The sequence below is a fragment of the Odontesthes bonariensis genome, chromosome 8, assembly GCF_027942865.1.
Source record: "Odontesthes bonariensis isolate fOdoBon6 chromosome 8, fOdoBon6.hap1, whole genome shotgun sequence".
NCBI lineage: Eukaryota > Metazoa > Chordata > Actinopteri > Atheriniformes > Atherinopsidae > Odontesthes > Odontesthes bonariensis.
This window is the reverse complement of record NC_134513.1, coordinates 13,426,963-13,444,088: the sequence shown is the minus strand read 5'-3', so window position 1 is coordinate 13,444,088 and position 17,126 is coordinate 13,426,963. Positions and strand designations below refer to the sequence as shown.

The 17,126-nt window shown below is 40.4% G+C and overlaps 1 protein-coding gene across 4 annotated transcripts in view; it reads right to left on the bottom strand.

Moving 5' to 3' along the window:
* The window catches only part of LOC142385802 (ninjurin-2-like), a 33,688-nt gene extending 19,880 nt beyond the window's left edge, over positions 1 to 13,808 (bottom strand). For 3 of the 4 annotated variants that reach the window (XM_075472520.1, XM_075472519.1, XM_075472523.1), the window contains exon 1: positions 13,572 to 13,808. In XM_075472520.1, the coding sequence (XP_075328635.1) occupies positions 13,572 to 13,667 (96 nt within the window). In that variant the 5' untranslated portion in view covers positions 13,668 to 13,808. The remainder of the gene's footprint in view (positions 1 to 13,571) is intronic. The other variant, XM_075472522.1, reaches the window with a different exon arrangement.
* Between the last annotated feature and the right edge of the window lie 3,318 nt (positions 13,809 to 17,126).

The window sequence follows — 17,126 nt, the reverse complement described above, 5'->3', positions numbered from 1 at the left end:
TTGTGCAACCCTAAAGGCCTCCCACTGTTCACGAAGCCAAATCACCCTTTGATAGTGAGCCCCCACTGTTCGCGCACTCCCTGCGACAGCTCCTGTAAAAAGTTCTCAGTCATCTCTTTGGACTTCACTTCGCTTCTCACTTGATTCACAATCATCATTTATCTCATTCCTCTTCACTTATGCGCATGAACGTGGAATACAAACATGTAGATTCACTAAATACTGCATGTCTCTTTACGAGCAAGAAGTCACAGATACGGCATTGTTGTTGACAGTTTTATTTCCTTTCCTGCCAACATTTTTTCTTTACTTGAGATATGACGGCTCGAAATTTACAGCTGCCAAAAGTTGCACAGTTGTTACCTGTTCTCGAATGCCTGCACAACCAGTCAGACGTAACCAACCGCCTACAATAGCAAGGTCAAGGTCTTATTCGCTTTCTGTTTACACACACATGACACCTGATCCTGCGTTTGACTTATGAGTGTGTATGAGAAGAAAAGCAACAAAGTGTAAATACTATTAAAAAAAAAATCATCAGTGATGCATAGACACACGCACAGAGAGTCATCTTTGGAAATGTAGTAATACGGGATATATAAAGCACTACATCTACTGGTGCACATTTAAGAGCATAGCTTTAGGTGAAGGTGTGTGATTGTGTCTAAGCAAATATGAGCAACCCTTCTCAGCTTATGTCATGAAGCCGGCCCAAAGATGTTTTTGGTACTTCAGATGAACCTTTGCGCATGAACACGTGTGACCACATGTTCCCTCCTGTCAAAACATACATTATCTTTACATAGCGAGCCCCTTTATTCATGTTGCAAAACGCTTGTCAAGGGAGCTCATACAACCGCCTGACAGTTTAACAAGCCATTTTGCACGCGTTAGGTGAAACATTCCTCTAGGTCACACGGGTATGTTTCGTTACTCTGCAAAAAAAAAAAGCTGTGATAACATTCTCTGTCATCAGCATTATGTACAGTATGCTTAAAGAAACAAAGAAAAAGCAATGGAAACTTTAGTGGAGCTCTGCCTGGCTTGCACAAGAGTTTGTATTACTGTGGTAAGGCAGGAATCAACCTACTGTAGATCCAACTCTGAGCAAAGCTACCTCAACAAGCATTAATTTCATGAACCACACAACTATGATGTAATACTACTGCTTGTTTTATATTGACATGGCCTCTCAACATTCAGCACAATTGCTACATTTACAAACATATAGAAGATCTATATCTTCAGTTATCAGTTTAAACTTCTACATATAACACAAAAAAATGTTTGTCAAATACTTTGCTCATGTCTTTCAATCAAAAATGAGGCTGATTTCCATTTAAAAACCACATGTACACGCTTTATTTGCACAGAATCGTGCTGTTTAAAGTAAGGTTGGAACAGACCTTTCTGAAACAATGCTTTGAATATATGATATAAAGATATATGCCATTAGGAAATTAAATATCATGTGACCTTTGGAATCAAATCAGTGACTAAATACTGTGCATATCCAAATCACCAACCTTCCAACAGTTAGGCAACAGTTTTTTTTTTCTTGTGCATTTTATGTAAATGATTATTTATCTGTCTATTCAGTTCTATCCTGTAGGGATTAATGAAGCATCATTCAATCCAATCAATTTCCATTTTCTTTCATACGTTGAAACTGATGGAATTCAGATGGAGAAAACCTTATCCTCTGTCGACATTCAACGGCGGAATATGCGGACATAGGGCGTCCCTTTTAAGCGTTGTAGAGCAACAAATCTTATTGAGCTCTACTGTCAAAGTGGCACAATTTCCAGTCTGTGCCAAAATCAACTTCTTTGCAATACTGGGTTTATTTGCTCCCTATATACGTTTGGCTCATTGAAAATAATTGATGTCTATTTGTTCAAGAGAAGGCAAGGATGTTTATTTTTACTGTAAAGGTCAGAGTTTCATTCGTCGGGTTTGAAAGGATATTCCTGAAAAAGCACCACACAGATACACAGCCACACACATACTTCTATAGAACAGTAGAGGTGCCTCCTCAGAGGCTCATAAAGATGATGTATATGTTTGCACAGTGCAGGGTTATGTAGACAGAACACTGACAGAGAAATCCATTTCATGTTTGTGTACATGGCAAATATTCAAAATGCATCGCAGCGTGCAGGTACAAGCTTGTTCATAAAAAACTTTACTGCACTATATGGGTTTTTTTTTAGCATAAAATTGACATCCAGTAACTGCTAATTACTATCTAACTAAGTGGTTTTAGTAGCTTCACAAACAAAATTCCTCAGCAAAGAAATGTAATGTGGCGCAGTTTGGGAAAACATAGAAACAGCAAAGTATGAAAAAAGTGTGAAAGTTAAAGTCATTATTGATAATCTGTTCAATGTGTGTGGGTAGGCAAACAAAAAGGGGGTTATTTAGCACTAATGCGACCCCTTCCAACTTTCTCAGTGCTACTATGGTTTCACAAAGAGCACAATTAATAATAGGGTGAATTGTTTCACAGTTAGCATGATCTCATTGGGATAAAGTCAACAATAGTCCTGTGAGCACTACGGGTACCGAGGGGCTTCAGGGACAGACACGGGATGAGGTAAGACTGAAACCTCTGCCTTCCATACTTGCTCTTTCCTCGAATCACGCCTGCATGGCTGCCACTTTCTGCAATTACACACGAGTAAAATCTGACATTACCTCACACCATTCCATCATGCCAACTAAAATACAGTTCTAAGAAACTCAGCTTGGTCTGAATGGGTTTGTGCAAAACAAATCAGTGCAGATAGAATTATTTCAATCTTTTAATCAGAGACAATGGTTTCTTTTTACATTGCATACTTGCCTGACAAGTTTACAACCTTTCAAGGTTGTATACTGCATGTTTGTATACATGAATATATAAATATATATTAAACACCATCAAAAAGCATCACAATATATCTTGTCGTGGTTTTTTTAAACAGAAAATGTTTCATTTGAATGTTAATACTGTAAATATGGAGCAAAACAGCTTGTTACCACGTCGTTGTTGATGCATTTGTATCACACATATTAAAAAGATTGAGTTTCTTGGTTGCATATTTAGTTTTCTTGGCCTCTGATAATTTTGGCATCTCTTCAGAACATGAGCTAACTTCAAATCTCCATTCCAGATATGTTGAAGCAGGCAAACATCTAAAAGACGCAGGGCAGGGCAGGGCAAGGCAGTGTATAGATGTACCATTAAACCTTAAACAGCTACCTGCTGTAGCTGAAATTATAATGTGAATGTTTGGGGAGCATGATGATCATTTAAGACCTAAATGGTGGAATTAATATGAACTGATAAGTTTGGCATCTTTTTAGTGTAATCTGAAAAGCGAAAAGAGATTCCATCAAGTCTAACCTCAAAGTCCAACATGTTTACCTCAAGAAGTGAAGCTAGTAATTTACTCCTTTATAAGCCCTGCTTTCTAATTTACGACATAAGTGTCTCATGATATGCTGTCATTTCCAACCTCTTATGTAATTTACAGCTCTGATATAAAAAATAAATGGATGGAGATAAATGGACATCAATGGTTTGGGCCATAAAAGCTGAAAATTGGGCTATACCTTTAAGCTCATGGAGCTGAAGGAAACTGCAAAGTTTGGTGGTAATTATCAAATGAAATATTCACCGCAAGTGATGGTTAGATTTGATATATTACAAATGAAAACTCCAGTCCTTTTGTTTGGTTTCATCTCAGTTATTCATAGGGAGAATAATACTTACAATCAGTCCAATACAGAGTAAATATTTCATAAAAAGGCAACTACGCCAGCTGGGAAATTTTTCCGAGGGGCAACATTTCAGCGCCAAAGCATAAATGCGTGCGCTGGTCGTTTTATCTTGCCATGGTTTTAGCTCGTGAAATTCCCTCTGTTCTGTCTTGGAGCAGCTTTTATCTCAGGAAAAAGATGCTTTGCTGCTGGATATTTTTCCTCTATTTGACAATCAACATTCATCATGGTCAGAATGGGCCACTGCACACATAATTGTAGCATGCGGTCAGCAATTTGCTGCACATCCACTCATAACCACATAGTGCTGAAGTCACAGGAAACGAAGTATGCGAAAAAACTTAAGTATCTTTAAACAACTGTAACATGGGCTTTGTTGCGATAGCATTCTCGCATAATATGATCCAATCCAAACACTTTTGTGCCTATTTGTTATTTGAAGCTAGTAATGGAAAAACAGGACCAAAATGTATTTGTTTTTCAAGTACTGAGCTATACAGAGTGAAAAAATAAGCTAACATCAAACATATGATACTTGCATACACAGGCTGTTATTTCATGCTTAACCCCTTGCCCACCCACACACACACACACACACACACACACACACTTCTGTAAATACATGCGCACACATCCTGGCAGCTACGCACACATCAGCGCACACACGTTCAGGTCTGGGTTCATTTCCATACACACCCGGCCTTATCTGGTGACCTAGCAGTCATGCAGGAGGGGAAAGAAATACAGATAGAAAAAGAGTTGTGTGTTTACATTTACATCACCCCACCAAACACACACGTGCACCACTCAGGCCGGCAACAGCCGCACAGCAGCAACACAAGGTCAAACTCTCTGCGTGTTTGTGTGTACACAGTGTGTGCATGCTTCCCGCGCAATTCCAATTTTTTTCAGATATTTTTCACATGCCAAACTACCTTCCCCTCCCCTCACAACCCAGTTTCTGTATTTTCTATCACTTTTGCCTCTCTTAATGCGACAGGTCAAAATTTTTTGGCAGATATGTTTCTTCTCCAGGATTAAGATGAGAGGGTCCGGGTCAGTCTTATATCTACGGTATAAACACACAATATTGATACAGCATATGAGCATAAGTATTCTGCTTGTTCATGACATCATGCATCTTAATGTGTTTTCATATGCGTCTTTCCAAAGACGCGTCACTGTGCCTCTTTATGTATGCGGCTGCTCTCCAAGCACAGCACACATAACGCCTCTGTGAGATACAGTTTTAAGTGGCACCTCGAACCACTGCAGTCAAATATAGCTGGATTTCATGTGCAGTTGATAGGCAATGCACAACTGTCGGAAAATAAATACAGCCCGACGAATTCTGGAAAAGTAACATGAAACAGCGACATGTTTTTTCTTATGAGAAGGGTGTGCACACAGAGCCACACGGGGTGCCTGTGAGAAGACTGACATATGGTGACGTTGGATTTATAAGACTGGTGAGCGTTTGTGATTTACGTGCATCTCTGTGGGTGTGTGTGTACGTATGTGTGAGTTATAGTGTTCTAGAGTCCCAGTGAGGGAGCCTCAGCAACAGCAAGAGAGGTTTCCTGTTGTTTCTTGGCAAGTGAGGTCATCCAAAGTGGACGAGGAACAACAATGTGGCACAACGCTATTGGCCTGAAAGCTGCTGCCAGTGATTTATTCTCATGTTTTAAGGATGCTCTTAAGTTAATTTGACAAGATTGTCATCGTAAACCACATCATGCAGAGAGGAGAATGGGGCTGTCACGAGTTGTAGACAGAGGGCAGATGACTGAAGACTATAAATCCTGGAGACTCATCTGTATATCTGCTCTTTTTCACTGTGAGAATATAATTGTGAGTTTAAGAAAAAGAGAGAACAGGAGACACAAGTGTCTGGAGATGGAGCCTGGAGCACGTGTGTGTGTGTAATAATTTTATTGTTTATATCTGACAGGATCCAAGTTCCATCTGGTATCACTCATCACTTGGCTTTTTTTGCTCATACACACTCTAAACATTCTAAAAATATTTTCACGTTTTTTGAGCACGCACACACACACACACACACACACACACACACACACACACACACACACACACACACACACACACACACACACACACACACACGGATGACTTTACAACTCCTCTAAAACCGCTTTAGATTCAAACTCAGTCAGCTGTCATTTCCCCCCCGAAATGAAAAGAAAACATGCAATAACCCCTGGACAGAGAAAAGAGGAAGAGGCAGGATAGAGAGACGTGGAAAAAAGGATACAGTCGAGTAACGAGGAACAAAAAAGGGAGAAGGATGAGTAGGTAAGGGAGACACAATATGGGAAAACTGAGAAAAAGTGGGAGGAAATAGTGTGTAAAATGAATTCAGGGTATAAATTGCGATTTTTAAATCGGACATGATGAAACAATAAAAAACAATCGCATTGACATAAACCTATCATGATGGCCAATCTCTCATAAACACAGAGACTTTTTGCTGAAGATGATTGTCGGTTTCTCATTAACGGGGTTGACGTACTTCGGCTTGGAGTCGAGTGTTGACAGCGAGATCATTTTTGTTTCGGTTCTCAAATGACTGCGGGGAGAAAACGACAAAAAAGACTTGAGTGATGGGCCAGCGATTCAGATATATCATTGGGTGTGCTTTTCGAAACGCTTTACCCAAACAACCACACCTCTTCCCAAATGGTGGCATGTATCTTCAGTGTCAGCCAGCTTTCAATAAGCTGGAGTATAAGCACACACTACGGAGCAGAGAAACAGGGTGGTGGGCAAAAAAGTCAAGCATTAGACATTAAGATTAGCTATTTAAATATATAGGATGAAACATACTAGGGGGACATGCCTCTTCCTCATAACTCCTTCCCACCAGTGAGAAATCAATGAATAAGGGTCCTCTCAGTTGCATACATATGTGTGTAAAGGTTTTGGATTAAAACTTTTCTGCGAATTCATCGATTGCATCTAATAGGCTCTTATATATTTTTACACTTGAGTTCTTCCTTGTTGGCTCCGTAGCAGCATTTTGGAAGACAAACTCAGCTGGTTGTGTCTGGTTTACAGCAGCTTTAGTTAGTTTTTGTTCGATGACAACTCTTCCTGCATCTCCACTGGCCTTACAGTGACAGGACAAGAGCTTTTTAGTTTGTACATGAGCTTCATTGTGCTTCATGTCTTAAGCTGCACCTGTGAAAGTGTGGATAAACGGATGCCTGTCGAGGCCAGCTGACTCTTGCTTTACCCTGTGATCCTATCTGTGCCCGCTTTTTGAAGTTTTGTTTGACTTTCAAAAACTCTAGTGAAAGCCCCCAATTCATTACATAAGAATTTGCGAGTGGTGTACACACATAATAATAATGGTACTTAATAGCATGGAGCATGACTGCATGGGGATATGGTGATTAGCATTGTTGCCTCACAGCAAGAGAAGGTTTCTGGTTCAGATCTCAGCTGGAGTTTGCAGACTCTTTGTGTGCTGCCGTGGATTTTCCCTTCTGGGTACTTCAGCTCCCTTCCATCTTCTGAAGACATGCATTTTAGGTTAACTGGTCAATTTACAGTGACCATATGATGAGTGTGTACAGTTGTGACCTGTCCAGTGCCACACCTTTTGCCTGAAGGTAGCCAGGAAAGGCTCCAGAGGCGGACAGGATAAAGCAGGCAGGCCAAACCATATATATTAATTCTGACCCTACCCATGTACTTTTAAACTCTAATAATTTGTTAGTGTATATTTCGAGGTAATGGAGTAGACAACATAGTTGCACAATGTTTTATTTTTTACTCTGAAACTGGAGCATTTTGCACTGTGGACCAATGTCGCTGTTACAGCTTCATCACAGAGGTGCATACACACTCCTAGGGGGCAGAACTTAATGCTTATCCTTGAAAGTCAAGCTTGGCAAGGCAGTAACCAGTACCAGCTGCCAAAAAAAGATAAATGGAATTTCTTCAATATTAAGGGGAAATCATAACCAGTAAAGAGGTGGATCGTGACTACCACCAGGCCGCTGAACTGGACTATGAAATAACATTTTATGATTGAGTTATTTCATTTTTGACTAAATAAGAATTTCGAATTGATGACGTTTATTGAATAAGTATATTACAATCTTGTGACCGCCAACTGCAGTTTTGCCCTCTAGAGAAACATCAAGTAATGTTTGTTAGACAGAAACCAGTCAACATGTTCTGTCATGAGATCAGGTCAGCCTTGTGTTCTCAGCACTATATTTTGAAAGAATTGACACACATAGAGCTGGAATAACACACGCAACAGTTTGGAGACATAAAAACCCTTACGTTAAGTACCATTTAAACTTTCCATGTCATTTAAAGATGTGCTTGGTTGGGTCTCAGATAAAAGTTCCCAGAATCACAAAGGGCCAACACATGCACACACACTTTCTCGTACTTCACACCTACTCTCAGAATGTGGCATTTGCCACGTAAAGACCAAGAGGGGGTTACACACACGAGCACACACACGCACACAAAGCCCTGCAATGATCTTTAGGGGGTGATAGAAGTAGAAGATGAAAGAGAAGATGCTCATTGAGGGAAGCATAAAATAAAATGAATGGATAATAGGCACTCTGTCCAGGTAAACAACAAAAGCATTGGAGGAACAGCAATATTATGTTAATCTTAGGTATTAACAGGAATATTATTGTTGTTGATGTTATTCCTTTTGATTGACAAGGCACAGACTTGCCCTACAGTGACCCTGTCCACTTCTCGATGTCATTTAATAACCAGCTCAAACTCGTTTGCATTTAGGAAATGACTTTACACGTCTCTGAAGTATAACTGTCCTATTTTTAGGGTTGCTTTAATGTCAACTGTCGTTCTTTGCTTTATGTCTTGAGAATAGGACAGCAATGCTATCACCATTATGGGGTTCTACGTGTTTGTCTCTTTCTTTGTGTTTTGTTTAATTTTTTTCAGGTTTCTTTTCAACTTTTAGGCCTTATTTAAAAAAAAAAAAATTCCAATGCGGTAGACTTCTACAGTATGGACAGCAAAAGACCCAACCAACTGAGATCATCTAGTTCCTCAAGTCTGGACACAAATTAGGGGGGGACTTCGTTCCAATAGTCCTAAGATCTTTGCAAAAGTTCATGCAGACCAAAAGTGCCCGTAGTGGACATTCCCCGCATATTGTGACTGAAGTGGTCAGACGACACAATATCATGACAGATACAATGCATATGTTGTGAAAAATGCGGATCTGAAATATGCCATCTGCTTCTTCTCTACTGTGATCCTGCTCTCGTCACACGACTTGGCATCTGCACTCCTGTCACGACGCGACAATTTTGACGCTCGCGGCATAATGATATTGACAGCTGCCACTCTAGCATAACAATGTGATATTAGCAGAAAGGAGGGGATGAGTGTTGGTGTTCAAGTTCGTACCTTAAAAGACATAGTCTGTTTTACAGACTGACCAGTTTAAGAGTCACTACCTGACAGGACTGTTTATATTTAATCCAGGATTGGGAAACTACAACTGCCGGACATGTGGAGCAATGTCATTAATTCACAATTTCTAGTGAGACTGAGTTTGAGAAGAAACAAGGGCAAATCAGGCTGTGAAAAAATTGCTTATGTCTTCTCCTTAACACTTTTCCTCGACCTCAGAGTGGAAACAAAAGATGTGAAAGAGACTTCAGCACATTTTGACGATGTTAGGGAGAGAATCTGTGGTGGTGAAACAACAAAACGCACATACTCTGCACAGTACTTTCCCGTATGTTTGATGTATAGTTTCATGCAGGCTACGTTACTGTGGACAATCCAGGGAAACTATGTCAAAAAATATATATTCAGTATTTTATTTCAAAATTTGTCCTCATATTCAATCCCTGACAATGTGACGGAATTCCAGCTTAATCTCTTTTCCTTTGGTAAAAGATGATGAAAATGAGATGTATATAAAAAAAAAAAAATTTCAAATCACTGAAGCACGTTTCCTTAAGCTTTTGAGAACTCAAATACTTCTCATCATGGCTGTCAATACTTTTGAGTCCCTTTACTCAGTTATGACTCCTCTTAATCCGAACAGATCGTCGAACTGTACCTTAACCTGTGAATGCTTCTTGTCGCTGTTTTCAAGTATTATAAATAAAGCTAATGACAATAGAATGACACAATCACTAAATAAACTGATACTGCATCTGCATTGGCTGTGGAAAAGTGCAAGCAGCATGCAGTACACCAGAAGTCAGATCCTTACGTGTTCCCCTTCGACTTGGTTTAAAGCTGCAGTCTGCAGGATTTGTTGTTGTCATACGTAAAGTCCTACTTTTTGGCATTTTAAGAGTTTACATGATCTATCAGAACGCTTGAAGTTGAAAACGGTGACCTCCGTAGTCGCAAAATGCAAGAAATGCTTATTTTTTAACCGAAAAATAAAAAGTTATTCAACTTCCTGTCCCGCCCCATCAAAACACATGACAACTCGTGCACGTAGACGTGCACGCCAGATGCGCTTACACGACTCCTCATTCATCAACTCACCTGTCATTTGCGATCATGGAAGACACAGTAAGTAGACTAGCCCGTAATGAAGTTCAATAGTCTAGATAAATAAGCGTGGGGACGAGCCTACCTTGTATCGCGCGTGCACAATCGGTGATTGACAGGCAGCAGAGCCCAGCTCGTAAACCTGATTGGTTACCTTTTACCGGTCCGGTCTGCAATTTTGTAAACAAACCTGCTGGCTTTGGAGGGACCTAGCGGGACATATAGGGGACCTAGAGAACTCATTTTTTTTTGTATTGGGGTATTTAATGTACTACTTTCAGAATCCCCGGACAGTTCCAGGCATTATGCTTGAAAAAGAGTTGCAGACTGCAGCTTTAATCCAAAACTCAGCAGATATGTTCAACTTTTTTCCCCCCCAAAAAAGGGACAAAAAAGAGTAACGTGGCCTTAAAGAAAGAATAGCATTATGTGTCCATAAAGTTTTCAGTATTTGACAGAGGGGAATGATATACATCCATCCTGGAGCTACTTCCAAACTAAACTTTTACTTGGCTGTTCCAAACCGTTATGTGACTCTTTCAAGACCAAATACACTTTGTGGAAATACGATAAGGTACTACTCTGCATGGGTTGACAGACTAGGTGAGTAGACCTCAATCGGCCATTTCATGTGTTCCATTTTGGCAAAAAAACTAAATCAATCCTCTTGCCAGATGAGGATGAGATTAGTGCTGTAGAATCTGTTGGACCCCTGTTAAACCAGTGGATGGATTCCAATGGTTTCCAGTGTGATAGGTCTCTAAAAAGAAATGTTAAAGATAAAAGATGTGTTGTATAGCACAACTTAGCTACTAAACATAGTAACTGTTCTCTGAAAATGTGTTCTTGCTCTTTCTTTGAAACAGGACACTCATGCTTGGAGAGGCCGTGTGACTCCTACTAAGTCTGTATCAGCGCTCCGCACCCTGTTGCTGTGCTCTATACATAGAGAGTGACTTAGAGGTGCAAAGCCTTCGCACCATAGAAATACATTCATCATGATAGCTGCACTCAGACTACAAATGAAAACCTCATAAATCCACTTTCAGCAAATCAAATGCGCCGCTTTGAGCGTGTAAAAGTGCATCATGGGTTTTGATTCTGCAGAAGAATCTTGAGCACAGAGACCCATTCGGATGCAATGGCATCATTGTTATCATCAAGACAGGGGAAATCAAGATTTTAAGTCCTGTGCGATTGGTTGATACAAAAGGTTTTTGTCTCACAGCGGCTTATATAAATCCAGTTTTTATCCATATAAAATTTTCAGGGTAGTCCAGACCGTCCCGCTCAAGTTCATTTATGTCTCTAAGAAACACTATAATTATACCAACAAACTTACAGGCAAGTATCAGAATATACAAGAAACTCGTAAAAACACGTGTCAACTTTGTGATCATTGTGCAGTACCAGCAGAGGTTTAAAGTTGTAGCTCTGACCACATCTAATTACAGTATGTAGCTGAGTATAGCATCCTCCACTTCTAAGTCTTTCCACATTGTCGCTGCATTTACTGTAACATACTGCAGCACTACACCTGCTGCGTTCTAAAATATAAGCGCAGCAGCTCCCATCTGGCTGCTACAACAACACAGTGAAGACATATGAGATGCTTAACACATATGCAACCACAAGACTGAGCTGGCATGACTTGCAGGATGTACATTTTGCTGAGACACACAATTCTGCTCCCATATGTGCACATGCATCCTCGTACTCATTTCCGTTTCGATGATGATCGCATACGATCTGTCGAAATATAATAAAGCCACGAGGACTGAAATGAATCGCTGTGGCGAGGACTTGGCTTCTGTGAGAAAACGTTTGCATCCCGAGTCATATGATGTGGTTATTACAGCCATAGCTAGTGTCAGATAGTGGCCAAAAGCTTCTACAGGCTCTTTGCTTATCTGGGATTGTAGTTGCTGGGGTTCTTGTTGTCTCTGTCAGTACTCATGGTGCATCATTCACAATCCCAGTTGGTCTCTAATTCCACAAGGGACAATGGTCTCTGAACAATAATTGTATTCAATCTCAAACAAAGTAGTGTAGATACATTGTACAATTCACAATAACTTCATGAATGGTCTAACTGATGTACAAGAGGGGGCTGATCCTCACGCGAGAGGACGCTTCAGAGTGGAAGTAAATGTGTAAAAATGTTTTATGTAAATAGAGAGAGAGAATAGAAACAGAGGTCACATTCATGAGTGGTAGGTGCTTTGCAGGTTACATCAATGAGTGCCATCAGGTTTTCACAAATGTGAGATGATTAGAAGCACTTCCATGGGGCTGCAGTGAGTGTATAAAAATCTTGGACCAGGTGATCTGCAGTGAGCTCTTTCAGATCCCAGCAAAAATACACAAATCATTACATTGTATATCCACGTCTGCCACGAACTTTAGTTCTTTTAGTGGCTGAACAAAGCCTCACGTTCAGTATTTTGGCCGTCTCCATCTTTCTCTTGGAATCAGGACATTAAGAGTGGATTTAGGATCTGCTTGAAAACCATTAAAACTATGAAAATCTACAGGATAGCGACATGTCACGAGAGATAGCTCTCTTCCAAACCATTTGTTTATTCCACTCCTAATAGCGCCATCATTTATTGAAAGATTCTCATATGTGAATAACACTTGAAACTTTCTATATAAACTCACTAAAAAGTTTACTAAAGTAAAGTATTGCTTATAAGAGCATCAGATCAAGAAAATTACAGTAATAATAATAATAATCACAAATTATTATAAGCATGAAAATACTGTAGGTCTCATGGTCTAATGTATCAGGTTTCCAACCCAAAAATGACCCCTGTTCTTTGGCATTGGTGAATGCCTGCTCCTATGACCCACAGCTACATTAGAGGACATTATTAGCCTTTTCACTCAGGTCCTAATTGATATTTGATGGATGTTGTGATGACATCTTAGTCTTGGAATAGAGTACTGAAACTCATCTTAGCCCGGAGAGCCAAACAACAACCTTCTGATCCTCAGCTCTCACATAGGCAGGACATACCACAGCCCTGTGGTAAAACCAAGACAGGAGCAGTGATTCAAGGGAACAGATACACCACCAGAGAAAGAAAGGAAGATGAAAGCGAGAAGGCAAGAGTAAACAGAAAGAACAGAGAGTCAGGAGAGGCCACTGCTGACCAATGAAAGAGATTCATCACCCTTCTACAGTTTCTTCTTTGTGTCTTTTTATGTCCCTCCTTTACCTCCTTTTGTTACACCCCGACATTTATTCTGGATGCACTAACCTGCAGAGGGCCGCTGGCTGGCATGGTGGACCTCAGCGATGTCAGGTCAATGTCTCGGACCTGCTCTCCTCTCTCGGTCTTCCCCAGTCCCTGCATAATAAGGCCCGAAGTGAGCGGTCAAGCAGCAAAGCCCACACACACTTGAATGTTGCCCTCGCTGCTGTGAAAATGCTAATACACGGATGGCAGTAGTCGTTATGAGAGGAAGTTACCCTAGACGCCAGGCACCGAGCACCAGGCAAGGCCAGGGAGGACAACGGAGGGACAAACAAACGGTTTATTCACTCACTATTGGTCTCCTCCTCTCCCTGACTCTAACTTTGCAATCTTCCAGTCTGTCTCTCCCTGTCTATCCCTGTGCTAAATCTAGGTTGTAAGATTCCCAGAAATTTCAAATGAAACATCTCGTTGAAAAACAGGCAAATATTGTCGGAAGGTTAGAATGTGCAACCATATTTATAGTTATTCTTGTGCCTATCCGTGGCTGAATTTGAGTGACTGACCACTGCAAACCATTACCTGCCAAGACACACCAAGCTGTTTCTATTTGGGCCCGTTTGATCAACAAAAAGCATTTCACACTAATTCCATCAAGTCAGCTGAGGTCACATGTGTTCCCACTGAACCACTGTGGCTCCACTGTTTCTGAGATTACAGCTCTGCAAAGCAGAAGACACCATACCCTGTGCAGAAGGGGAACATCAGAGTTAACAATCACAAAAACTGTATGGATAAAATAAAGGCCATCAGCATGTCTGAATACCATGAAGACCAAGTAAAAGGTTATGTTGTTTGGATGAACAAACGAATCGGCCATCATCAATAATCATGTAACAATGTACCAAATGACAGCGTGAAAACAGTGCAGTGACAGGAGATGCGTCTTGTTTCAGCCAAATGAGTAAAATATTGCCATTTAAAGGTTGTGCTTTTGAAGATAATGTATTTTGCGACATATCATAACAAAGATGCTCAAACTGTCAGATGATGAACGGAAGAATCAATCCACTTTTTTACAGTAACTGTGGGAATTCACTGCTTTGATGACAAAGCCGATGACAAGTCCTACAATTCAAGTTTGGGGTCATTTATGCTCCATGACAATGATTCTGTCGACCTAATGCGTTGTATAAAGTTCTAACAATAATCCTCACACGTTTAAAAATACTGTTATTAGCCCTCTGATCTCATGTTAGCATTTCACTCTTTTTTTTTTAATATGTTTTTTTAACTTACAGGTACCTAACTACACAAGTACAGGCCTGATAGTTTAAAACAGGCCGAACCATTAAAAGTCATTTCACTAATGGCCTTTTCTAGCGCACGGTGTGGCATGACTCCATTCTGATCTTCCCAGAGTACCTTGTATCTGCTACCTGATCAAAAAGGAGAGATCAAGGCGGAGATCGAGGCGGACCATGACATGATGGACGATCACAGAGGCTGGCAGTCGAAATGCTGGTTGGTTAACTTCTGTTGAGGCTTCATCTCGGGCAACCGGATAAGAGGGAGTTGGGGAGGATGTGGGATGTCCAACACATGTTGTGAAAGGAGAATGACAGTGGAAGAGAAATCTAAAAAGAATGGAAAGTTGAGGGATTGGCAGCGTGAGAAAGCAAGCAGGAAGACTACTTGTAGTAGTGATATCATCATCAGTGGAAGGTTTGACAATGTGGAAAAGAAGAGAGTGACAGGGAAGAAGTGGAAAACCCCACGTGGCAAGAAAGAGTGAAAGAAATGTAGCAGATCTGCCTTATTGAACTTCTGCCAAAGCTTCATGTTTGGGGTAACTAGATTGAGGGCACCGACTCCAATATTCAGCGTCAGTTTTCCTTAATCTTTAGCACTGGCGGCTCCAATAAATTGTTAGAGGACAACCATGTGCAATAATATGTATAATCTCAAGGTTTCGTAGCAAAGGCTCAAGCAAAGATGTGCCTTATTATCTCTAGTGAGCAAGCCTACATTAGTAGATTGGAAAGGTGGGGCTAAAATAATTCACAGGATCTTCAGGAGACTCAGTATCTTGACAGTCCTATGTTTGTCACTCAGGATCTTTTTCCCCCCCGAGAAGAAATGAGTTGATCTGAATCCATAGTTTCAAGAAATTTGAAATGGAATTGTTTCAGTGGAGGGAATAGCCTTCATTCCTTATGTCAAAGTTATATATATATATAAAAAAAAAGAGTACCTATAACATACAGTCTCTGGGCATTTTGTGTTGCAGTTGAAGAACATCTTCATTGAGGAGCTGGAGGATGTGGTAGGGGAAACATGACTGTCCAAGGGACCCGAGTTCGTCTCCTTTCCAATCTGGTACTTTTTCCTCTTCCCCATACCATCATAAAATGCAGTTTGTGTCCATAAATTTCACCCTGAGACCAGGTTATGAACTCATAACATGGAACATTCTTAATCAGTTTGTTTGAGTCACTGGCTCTGATGCTGTTTCAACAGATGACTGCAAAGCAGATTTCACAGACTTTTAAAATATATGCAACATCTTGCTGCTCACATTGAATTACCTAAGCATCCTCAAGGAGTAAAGTATGACCCATCTCTTCTTGCGAACAGCCTCTTTGATGCATTTCCAGTTCATTCTGATGTCCATGTGAACACCCAGGTATCTGTTGTCATCCCTGCCTTCACCACTTCTTGTAATATTGGTTTAGTCTTGCTCCTGCTAAAATCCACTCTCATCTCTTTGTTTTGTTGGGTTCAAGAAGAGGTGGTTGTTCTCACACCATGCCACAAAGTGCTCAACTAGTTCCCAGTACTCAGCGTCTTCTCCATCACTGATACATCTCACAACTGCAGCCATCGGAGTATCCCAGGAGACGACAGGAAATGAAAAGCACTGTTATGAATAACCTAAGTATTATAAAGCTCACTATTCATCAGCCTTGATGTTCTTCTTGGTTACTCCCAACATTAATATGCTCTGAAAGAGAAACACTGACATGGTTGATAAACCTTCTGACAGTAGCTGTTAACAACTTTAAAACAATCTTATCTTAGGTAAGCAAACATTAAAAAAGAAAAAAACATCAAATGTTTGTTTTGGCAGCCTTCGATTCACGATTAGTCATGTTTAATTCCAGCTGTTGTCAGCTTTCTCTTAAGTAATGATGAACATGTTCATGTGAGTAAAAGAAGAAACATGTTTTTAGTTCTTGATGGATTTGCATCAACAAACTTCCCGGAGCCCTTCTACTCTCAGCTGACATTGTCCAAGAAATTATTTGGGTTTTTTTGTGGTTTCACAGAATTAGTCCTCTGCCGTCTGTGAGGGATTTGGGGGTTTTATGTCTACCATTCATCAGCCCATAATAGACTGGTTGAGTGTTTGGAGTGAATGGATTCCAAGTTAATCCCTAAATTAGAGGTTAAACACAAACTGTCCTACCCACAGGTATTATTTTTTCCATAACTGTTCTTAGAAACTCAAGTTTAAAAGAGACACCTCATTAGTTTGCAAAACCTTCACATTCCGTGGTTCCTTTGGACAGAGAACCTCCAGAAGATGCAGTTTAAGTTACATTTAAAATGCAATTT